Below are 10,969 nucleotides of genomic sequence, written 5' to 3' on the forward strand. Positions count from 1 at the left end.
TTAATGTCTGAAGGCCCCTTGCAGGTAGTAAGTATGTGGCTGGGCCGTGGCACGAACTTGCCACAGCAGTGCTGTATTGCGGGGCGTTTATGAAACACGGAGGGCCCTGTGGGTCTGGAGTTCATTTGTCAGGATAGGGACTGGGACCTCATGGAAGTGCCTACTGTGGTTGAGGGCATTGGCACGTGACCTCCTCCGCTGGGGGCATCTGTTGCGATGAAGCTATGGGTAACTGGCCTGAGCCCTGCACCCCCATCCTCTCCCTGGAAGCCCAGCCTGATGGTTCCCATTGTCCCCGCAGCAATGACCTCCTTTGGCTGCACACCATCTTCGCTGTCGTTTACCTCCTCCTCACCGTGGGTTTCATGCGGCACCACACCCAGTCCATCAAGTACAAAGAGGAGAATCTGGTGAGTGAAGCTGGGGCTGGGGTCCATGCAAGATAGGGAGAGGCTCAGGTGGGAGTCAGAGAGGTGTGATCTCCCAGGCTTAGGCCACAGGACTGTGACAGCAGTGAGTTCAAGGCGGGGCCTGTGTGGCATCTATCTGGCTTGCATAGGTTTTTAATTTTTTAAAAATTTTCTAGTGAATTGCAGGATCAGCAGTTAGCGTAATGGCTATGTGGCTGAACTCCCATGTAGTTGACCGCGGTTCAAGTCCTGGATCCTGTGGCTTAAACTCACTCGGGGCGCATGTGCATGCGTGTCTAAGATCCCAAGAGGAGAATGGAGGAGGGATTGCGGTGTGGCCATCCCCTCTGGGGGGTCATTTCTCGCTTTCTGTCTCTGTCTCTCTCTGTCTCTCTGGTGAGCTCATGCACCCTGTAGCAAAACCTTCTCCAAAAAAATTTTTTTCTAGTGAATTGCTTTAAGATTTGAACATTTTTCCCCTAACTTGCCCTTTGATTGGTGGGGTTCGGGTTTGTGATTACTGATGCTAAGTCACTTTTAAGAAGTTTGGTTTGAGAGCAGCTCCTTGTCTTTGCAACCACACCTTGACCTGGGAGGGGAGTTTCTCTGACTTGGTTCCAGGCCTGAGTCCTTCTCTGCTGTGCAGCACCATCTGAATCTCTTCCCCTCTCCGGGTTCTTTCTCAGTCTCCCGCCATGCAGAGGAGGCTCACAGATTGCTCTGAAGATGTGTCTTTTGGAGGATGATGCTGCGTGCATGGCATGCCCGGGGCTCTCACAGGCTCTGCAGAAGGAGAAAGGCTGAGCCCTTTTATTTCCCACCATTCTCTTTCAGGAGACTTAGACAGGGTAAGACACCTGGGCCCCTGTAAACTGACTTTTCTCTCTGGTACTTTCTCTGGCAGCTGAGACGGACTCTGTTCATCACAGGACTCCCTCGAGATGCCAGGAAGGAGACGGTGGAGAGTCACTTCCGGTAAGCAGGGCAGAGGGGTGGAAGGGAGCCAAGCCCTCTCCCAGAGGGATCGGCACAGTCCCATGGGCAGCCACCGTAGGTGAGCGCCTTAGTCTTCCACTCGGTGAGATCTGAGAAGTTCCTGCCACACGCGTATCGAATGGCTGCCCTGGGCCGGCTCCGCTGGTGCTGTGCAGGGGCGGTGGCCAGGTGGCCCATTGTCTACAAGTAGCCTTGGATGCCTGAGATGACTGGAACGTCCCAAGTTCCGTCTGGGGAGCAGGTGCAAATAAACAACTTGAGCGTACAGGGGAAAAAGAAAACAGTTCACCTTGGGGTTCTCAGCATCGGTTTTGCAGGATAGAGACAAGTGGGGACTTCAAAAAGTTCATGGAAAATGGAATCAAGGTATGAGTTCTTGGAGCCAGCAGATGGCAGAGCAGTTATGTCGCAGGACTCCCACACGGCAGACGGTGGTTCCAGTCCTGGACCCGGTTCCAGTCCTGGACCTGGCTTGAAAATGATGCTAGACATGTATGCATGTGTGCTTAAGATCCCGGGAGAAGAATGAGGGAGAAGGGAGTTGTAGCATCGCCATCCTCCCTGGGAGGTGATTTTTCACAATCCGTCTCACTGGCTCTGTCTCTCTCTGGCAAGCGCATATGCACCAAGGCAAAAAAACAAAACAAAACAAAACAAAACAAAAAACTTATTAAAAAAACTGTGAGTTGTTTTTTTCTTAAGTTTATTTCCTCCATGAGTGAAAGAGAGAGAGACAGAAAGAGAGAGAGACAGAGAGAGCGAGAGAGAGAGGAAGCAGAAAAAACCTATTAAAAAAACTGTGAGTTTTGTTTTCTTAAGTTTATTTCCTCCATGAGTGAAAGAGAGAGAGAGACAGAAAGAGAGAGAGACAGAGAGAGCGAGAGAGAGAGGAAGCACTCCAATGTGGTCTTGTTGCCACAGCCCTCCACTACCTTCCGTCAACCCAGACCCTAGGGTACTCAGGGAGGTCCACGGTGGCAAACCTAGAGCCTTCCCGTGCGGGTCAGCCTTGGAGAGCATCGTGTCTTACTGCTGTGCTCGCTTCTGGCTCCGTGAGCTCATTTTGGTACTACATCGTTTTTCATATCCAAGCACTGGCTTAGTACACATTTCCATGAGCTTTTTGAAGACCCCGTTACACAAGCCGAGCTTTGGCCCTGACTCACAGATCTGGAGTCTCAGAAGTAGGACTGTGCCCGTCTGCCTCTGTTGGCTCATCCACCCACTCAGCAGGTGTCTGTTGTGGGACACTCCTTGTCTGAGGCCAGACTCCGCCTGGCAGAAGCTCCTTTCCCACAGCCCCCGCTGAGTGTCTGCGCCAATTCCTGCAGGTGGAAGCTGGAGGAAAGGCCCTGCCAGGAGGAGACTGTGTGACAGGGGTGACGGGGCTGCTGGGGAGCATCGGAAAAGGGGCGGGGAGCGGGTGGTGAGCAGGTCTTCAGGGCCAGTCTGGGAGTGAGGCCTTAGTGAGTGTTCATTCCTTATCAGTTCACCGGTCGCTAACTTGAACTAGGGGTTGGCAACAGTTGAACTTTGAAATATTTATGAAGCAGGCACCTTGCTACGGGTGTTCCAAATTTATTGACTAACCTCTTCCTCAGAAGTTCCAAGTATTTTAACAATATTCACTGTGTATGAACACTCTACTGGAATCGTTTTTTCCCTGTTCCTTGAAACAGCTCCCAACCTTGGAACCAGCAGTTGGTGTAATGGCTACATTGCTGAACTCCCATGTAGTCGATTGTGGTTCAAGTCCCGGACCTGATGGCTTAAGCTCACACCAGGTGTATGTGCGTGCGTGCCCAAGATCCCAAGAGGAGAAGGGATTGAGGCACGGCCATACCCCCTGGGGGATGATTTTTCGCTTTCTGTCTCTCTGGTGAGCGCATGCGCCCTATAGCAAAAACCTCTCCCCCCTCCAAAAAAAAAAAAAAAGAAAGAAAGAAAGAAAGAAAGAAACAGCTCCCCAACCTGGCTGCTAGGGAACATTTGGAAACAGTGGTCCCACTTAATGTATAGCATTAAGGAGAAAAGAGGAAGTCCCCATCCCATGTGGACATTGTATGGCCACACTGTTCCAGTTTAGGAGGCTGTGGTGAGTGCTGTGGCTGTGGGCTCTCTCTCACTTCTATAAGCTCATGCAGGCTCTGTTCCTAACGCCCACAACAGTAACCTGGCATGGAGGAGGTGACAATTGTCGTGGTCCTGTCTTGGGAATCCCCAGCTGTGTGTATGGGTGTGTATGTGAGGGGCTGTCTGTATTTACCTCTGGGTTTAGACCTGCAGTAACTCTGTCACCTTGGGCATAAGCCACTTAACCTCTGTGGGCCTTGGTTTGCTCTATAAAATGGGGACAAAGCCTCACAGGTTAAAATGGCCGGTAGTAAGTATGTACAGACTTTGCTGGTTGTTAATGTGTAGACGTTTTCTGGACTGAGGGTCTTTTGCTTGCCTTTGACGCTCTACAAGGTCTATCACCTTCGAAAAGGTTACAGATCGAATGGGAGTTTGGTGATGGCGGAAGGTAGAGGCTGACCTAGAGCAAACAGCACGTCTGTTGTCCTTCGGGGGACCAGAGGGGTGACGGGTGTGTTCATGGAAGTGCTAGCTGATTGAAAGCCCTCAAGTGAGTCTAAGCTTGTCAGGGTCAGGCAGTTGCCTCCATGCTATTCAGAGGGGCCCTTTCGTATTCAATTCAAAATCCCCCCTTTATTTATTGATTTTAAAGAGAGAATTTTGCTATAGGGCCAGAGAGACAGAGAGACAGAAAGTGAGAAATCACCGCCAGGGTGGATGGCCACACCTCAGTCCCTTCTCCTACAGTCTCCTCTTGGGATTTTGGGCATGTGCACCCATGTGCCCAGCATGAATTTCAAGCTGCCGGGTCCAGGACCTGAACTGCAGTCGGCCATGTGGAAGTTCAGTGACCTAACCATCTGCTAGCCCCCCCCCCCATTTCCCTTTTCATGGTAAAAGACAGAGAAAGGAGGGCCTCTTGGCCCAAAAGCAAGCAGCATGACTGCTGTGCCATTCTCCCCCTCGGGCTCTGGGGTCTGCCCTGCCTGAGTGTTCTCTTTCTCAATGGCTGTCTTTTGCCTCGGCCACCCTGGCTGCAGGGATGCGTATCCCACGTGCGAGGTGGTGGACGTGCAGCTGTGCTACAACGTGGCCAAGCTGATCTACCTATGCAAGGAGAGGTAAGCAGGGGCAGGCCTGGCTCCAGCTGGCCTGCAGCTTTCCGACCCCTTCCCTGCCGGGTACACACCTCCTTCCCTGCTGGCTTGGGGTCCCCTGGCTGGGAAGGGAGGACAGCGGCCCCTCGTTCAGAAAGCTGGACTCCCCCATCTCTCCTTGTGACTGCTGGTTGAACTGTGGGTGTGGGGTCAGTGCCAAGGAATTGTCTGCAATTTGTGCTCCCCGACCCTGGCACGGCAGGAAGAAGACTGAGAAGAGTCTGACATATTACACAAACCTGCAGGCGAAGACGGGCCAGCGGACCCTCATCAACCCCAAGCCCTGCGGCCAGTTCTGCTGCTGTGAAGTGCAGTGGTGCGAGTGGGTAAGAGCTCATCCCCGGCTGGGAGTGTGGGCACTGCCACACAGGGCCATGTCATCCTGGGGGGTGTGTCTTCTGGCAGGAGGATGCCGTCTCTTACTACACACGCATGAACGACAGGCTGCAGGCGAGGATCACCGAGGAGGAAGGCCACGTTCAGGACCAGCCCCTGGGAATGGCTTTTGTCACCTTCCAAGAGAAGTCCATGGCCACCTAGTGAGTGTGGGTGTGTCCCTGGCTCTCTGTCCCCCTCCCAGTAACTTCCTCTCCCTCTTTGGTGAGTTTGGTCATGTTCATATGAGAGCTGGCGGGAGCTGCGTGTGGTGCAGCTGGGGTGGGCTTCTCGCTGACCCCCTCGCAGGCCGATATGGCCTCATTGCCAGCTGCTGCAGGGGTTCATCTCGTCCGCTCTGTGTCCCAGCGTTGTGCTGAGTGGGATGGAAGTGTCCTCCTTTTGTAGATCCGACTGGAACCGAGGGCCTTCTGTCCATGGGCTTCCTGTCTTCCCACAACAGCAAAGCCATGGGGGAGAGCCCCTGGGGGCACTCAGTGGTGGTCACTGCTATGGGGAGCCTGGCCCTGGGGAGTAAGGAGTCTCTCTTCCCTCTCTCCTGCCCTCTCTCCTCCCTCCCTCCCTTCCGGTTTGTTTATTTCTCCCATGGGTGTGGGTGAGAGAACCAGACAGAGACACAGAGGTAGCATCCCCAACAGGATCTTCATGCTGTGGGCCACCCCCGTTTCAGCAGCCCTGGACCATGAGCACGTGTGCCTGGTGTACTCAGGGAGGTCTCCGGGCATAAACCTGGAACCTTCCCACACGGGCCAGAGAGCATCATGCTTTTCCTCTGTGTCACTGCCAGGCCCCAGGAGTGGCTTTTGATAGTGCCCCTTGGCAGGGGGTTATAAGCTCATAAACGAGTCTATGCGTGGGATCTCAGTGGCATCCCATCTTGGGAACAGCAAGGCTGGGGTCAGGAGAGGGATGCAGAAAGGAGCTGGTCAAGCCAATGCCCCTTCCCCTGCTACCCCTGTCTTGAGCGCCATGACCCTAGGAATGGCCTCCTGGATGTCCCACTTCAGACCCTGAGGCAAGGCTGGGGCAGGAAGAGGCCGGTGGAAAGAGGAACATGTTCTCAGACAGCAGAAGAGGGGCTGGTGGGTTCTTCACAGAAGGCAACGGGTGGAAAGGGTGGGACCCATTGAGATGGTGAGGGGCGAGGCGGGGGTCCTGGGGAGGGAATTTGGAAACAGGCAGTGCGTCATGTGCTCTCACGCTGCTCTCCGTGCTGAGGACGAAATGCGGGAATGGAAGGGCGAAGCCGCTGGGCCAGCAGGAGGAACATGTCAGAGCAGCTTCCTGAGCAGGAGGAGTGGGGCAGTCTGTGGGGGAGCTCGTGTAGGCGCAGCGCAGACAGCAAGGGTGCTGGGGGCAGACGGGAAGGCAGACCCGCCATGCAGAGCCTGCTTCCTTATCTGTAAAGTCGGTGTGCAATCCTGAGCTTGCTGGATTGTAGCGAGAATTCAGCGACATTCTCACATGGCGTCCCAATCACAGCACCTCTTTCTTGGCATTATAATCAAATAATAATAATACGGCAAAGATCCTGTGTCACAGGCTCCTGCTCTTAGTCCCCGTTTGCCACGTACATAGGTGGCGCCTGGGTGGGCTGCCCTGACCAGGTGTGCATCTCCCGGCAGCATCCTGAAGGACTTCAATGCCTGCAAATGTCAGGGCCTCCGGTGCAAAGGTGAGCCCCAGCCTTCCCCCTACAGCAGGGAGCTGTGCATCTCCAAGTGGACAGTCACCTTTGCCGCTTACCCCGAGGACATCTGCTGGTGAGCTCCTGGGCTAGGGAAGGGATGGGAAGAGACCTGGGCTCCTAGTGGCCACCCCGTTGTCACCCACAGCACAGGTGTGGCTGACATGCAGAGCAGACCTACACATATCTCCTGCAACTCTCTGGGCCATAGTCTGGGGACGTGGTCAGTGTGGCCCGACGGAGGCATCACACCATGCAGCCCGCCAGCATTTCTCCCTAGCACCGAAGCCCTGTCCTGCAGAAATGTAGCATAGCTACATATGCTATTTTAATTTCCTCGTCAAAAGAAGGATCCAACAGGTGGCATGGAGGCTAAGGTGGCAGGATCCCACATGGCCAACTGCATGGCTTAGATCCTGGACCTGGCAACTTAAAAAACCACACCAGGCACCTGTGCATGCCAGTAGTATGTGTGGACATGCCCAAAATCCTAAAAGGAGATGCAGAAGGGGTTGTGGTGTGGCCATATCCCATAGGGGGTGTTTTTTCACTCCCCCACCTCTCTGTGTCTCTCTCTCCAGCAAGGGCATGTGCTCTGTAGCAAATTAAAAAAATTAAAAAATGAGGCCAGCAGGTGGCATAGTGGTCAAGGTGCTGGACTCCCATATGGTTGACTGTGGTCTAAGTCCTGGACCTGGTGGGTTGAAACTCATGCTGGGTACATGTGCGTGCATGCTCGAAGTCCCGAGAGGAGAATGGAGGGGAAGGGATTGCGGTGTGGCCATCCCTCCTGGGGGGTGATTTCTTGCTTTCTGTCTCTCTGTCTCTAGCAAACTCACATGCCCTATAGCAAAAATCGCTCTAAACAAGCACACACACACAGCAAAAATCTCTCTAAACACACACACACAGAGCAAATAAACAAAAACAGCAAAACAGAGCAGGTGGAAGGGTCAGCCCTGTGGCCTGGTGGTTGAGAACCAGATACTATACAACTAACCATGTGATTTGAGTCCTGGACCTAGTGGCTTGAAAAACAGGCCAGGCTGTATGCGCGTATGCCCCACACCCTGACAGGAGAGAGAAGTGGAGAAGGGCCTCAGCCTGACCATGCCCCATGGCGGGGTGCTTTCTCCCTCTTCCTTTCCATCTCTTTCTGCCTCTCTCTAGTGACTGCACACACCCTCTGGCAAAGGAACAACCCCCCCCCACCCCAAAACCATAAAAGGCTGGAATGAATGTGAATAGCCCAGTGGGCCTTATCCTCAGATGCAGATTTGCTCTCTTCCTGAGCTTGCTGGATTGTAGCGAGAATTCAGCGACATTCTCACATGGCGTCCCAATCACAGCACCTCTTTCTTGGCATTATAATCAAATAATAATAATACGGCAAAGATCCTGTGTCACAGGCTACTGTGCCACGTACATAGGTGGCGCCTGGGTGGGCTGCCCTGACCAGGTGTGCATCTCCCGGCAGCATCCTGAAGGACTTCAATGCCTGCAAATGTCAGGGCCTCCGGTGCAAAGGTGAGCCCCAGCCTTCCCCCTACAGCAGGGAGCTGTGCATCTCCAAGTGGACAGTCACCTTTGCCGCTTACCCCGAGGACATCTGCTGGTGAGCTCCTGGGCTAGGGAAGGGATGGGAAGAGACCTGGGCTCCTAGTGGCCACCCCGTTGTCACCCACAGCACAGGTGTGGCTGACATGCAGAGCAGACCTACACATATCTCCTGCAACTCTCTGGGCCATAGTCTGGGGACGTGGTCAGTGTGGCCCGACGGAGGCATCACACCATGCAGCCCGCCAGCATTTCTCCCTAGCACCGAAGCCCTGTCCTGCAGAAATGTAGCATAGCTACATATGCTATTTTAATTTCCTCGTCAAAAGAAGGATCCAACAGGTGGCATGGAGGCTAAGGTGGCAGGATCCCACATGGCCAACTGCATGGCTTAGATCCTGGACCTGGCAACTTAAAAAACCACACCAGGCACCTGTGCATGCCAGTAGTATGTGTGGACATGCCCAAAATCCTAAAAGGAGATGCAGAAGGGGTTGTGGTGTGGCCATATCCCATAGGGGGTGTTTTTTCACTCCCCCACCTCTCTGTGTCTCTCTCTCCAGCAAGGGCATGTGCTCTGTAGCAAATTAAAAAAATTAAAAAATGAGGCCAGCAGGTGGCATAGTGGTCAAGGTGCTGGACTCCCATATGGTTGACTATGGTCTAAGTCCTGGACCTGGTGGGTTGAAACTCATGCTGGGTACATGTGCGTGCATGCTCGAAGTCCCGAGAGGAGAATGGAGGGGAAGGGATTGCGGTGTGGCCATCCCTCCTGGGGGGGGATTTCTTGCTTTTTGTCTCTCTGTCTCTAGCAAACTCACATGCCCTATAGCAAAAATCGCTCTAAACAAGCACACACACACAGCAAAAATCTCTCTAAACACACACACACAGAGCAAATAAACAAAAACAGCAAAACAGAGCAGGTGGAAGGGTCAGCCCTGTGGCCTGGTGGTTGAGAACCAGATACTATACAACTAACCATGTGATTTGAGTCCTGGACCTAGTGGCTTGAAAAACAGGCCAGGCTGTATGCGCGTATGCCCCACACCCTGACAGGAGAGAGAAGTGGAGAAGGGCCTCAGCCTGACCATGCCCCATGGCGGGGTGCTTTCTCCCTCTTCCTTTCCATCTCTTTCTGCCTCTCTCTAGTGACTGCACACACCCTCTGGCAAAGGAACAACCCCCCCCACCACCCCAAAACCATAAAAGGCTGGAATGAATGTGAATAGCCCAGTGGGCCTTATCCTCAGATGCAGATTTGCTCTCTGCAGCTTCAGTTGCCTGTGGTCAGCCACAGTTTAATATTCTGAGAGTAAGAGGGAGACCACGTTCATCTAACTGTCAGTATGGCGTGTTATTGTACGTCCTGTTTCATTAGTAGTTATCGTTGCTAATCTCTTCCTGTGCCTAGTTTATGAATTAAACTTCATCATAGGTATGTATGTGTAGGAGAAAACAGTCTAGGGCTCAGTACGAGCCGAGATTTCAGGCATCCACTGGGGTCTTAGCTGTACTTACCCCCACGGATAAGGGAGAACTGCCGTGTGGGCCTGTCCATCTACCTACAATGTTATCATGGTAATGTGAAGTCAGTTTCTTTCTTTTTTCTTTTTTTTTGAGAGAGATTTTTCTTATAGAGCATGTATACTCACCAGAGAGACAAAGAGACAGAGAGACAGAAAGTGAGAAATCACCCTCCTCTCCCAGGGAGGATGGCCATGCCACAGTCCCTCCTCCTCCATTTGCCTCTCGGGATCTTGGGCACACACACATGCCTGGCATGAGTTTCTTTTTTTTTTTTGAGAAGTTTTTGCTATAGGGTGCATGCACCCACCAGAAAGAGAGAGACAGAAAGCGAGAAATTACCCCCCAGGGGGTAATTGTCACACCACAATCCCTTCTCCTCTATTCTCCTCTTGGGATCCTGGGCATGCATGAACACACAACTGGTGTGAGTTTAAGCCACCAGATCCAGGACCTGAACTGCAGTCGACTACATGGGAGTCCAGTGACATAGCCATTACGCCAACTGCTGGTCCCACCCTCGCCTGGCATGAGTTTTAAGTCACTCGGTCCAGACTCGAACTGTGGTCGACTACGTGGGAGTCCAGTGACGTAACCATTATGCCATCTGCTAGTCCCACAGGAAGTCCATTTCTTAAAAAACAGATCTTTTTTTTTTTACATTCTCTTTTCCATACTTAGTCTTTGAAATCTGGTGTGTATTTCACACATCTAGCAAGTAGCTCTCAATTCAGACCAGTCCCCTCTCCACGCTGGGTATCCACATGTGGCAGTGGCTACAGTATTGGGCAGTGCAGCCTTAGGTCGGTCACAGCCTAGGGACATGCTGGTGAGCTGAGACATGCCCACAGGGCCCAGGTGAGCCTTGAGCACCGAGGCGAGAGTGAGGGTACCCTCAGAGGCCCCAGCATGGCTGCCTGACCAGCCCTGCCTCAGCTCCCTGCACAGAATGAGCTTTGTGCACTCCTCTTTGCTGGCTCTCATTCAGCCCCTGTCAGTTTTGCTCTTCAGTTTGTAGTCCTTCCTGCACTTGGTTTCTGGGTCCGTCCTTCATGGGGGCAAGAGGCCAGAGCAAGTTCCAGCCATACTTTTGTTCTCTCTCTCTCTCTCTTTTTTTTTTTAAAGAGGTTTTTGCCATAGGGTGTGTGTGCTTGCCAGAGAGA

General features: G+C 52.9%; 1 protein-coding gene across 1 annotated transcript in view; it reads left to right on the forward strand.

Annotated features, from left to right (window-relative positions):
- Positions 1-10,969, forward strand: part of TMEM63A (transmembrane protein 63A) — a gene marked incomplete in the record, with an annotated part of 46,034 nt that overhangs the window by 18,251 nt on the left and 16,814 nt on the right. Inside the window, 6 exon segments of the mRNA XM_027775235.1 lie at positions 302-410; positions 1,315-1,385; positions 4,523-4,603; positions 4,842-4,965; positions 5,045-5,178; positions 6,661-6,798. Of these exon segments, the coding sequence (XP_027631036.1) occupies positions 302-410; positions 1,315-1,385; positions 4,523-4,603; positions 4,842-4,965; positions 5,045-5,178; positions 6,661-6,798 (657 nt within the window).

Source organism: Tupaia chinensis, unplaced genomic scaffold, assembly GCF_000334495.1.
Source record: "Tupaia chinensis unplaced genomic scaffold, TupChi_1.0 Scaffold000532_1, whole genome shotgun sequence".
Lineage (NCBI taxonomy): Eukaryota > Metazoa > Chordata > Mammalia > Scandentia > Tupaiidae > Tupaia > Tupaia belangeri.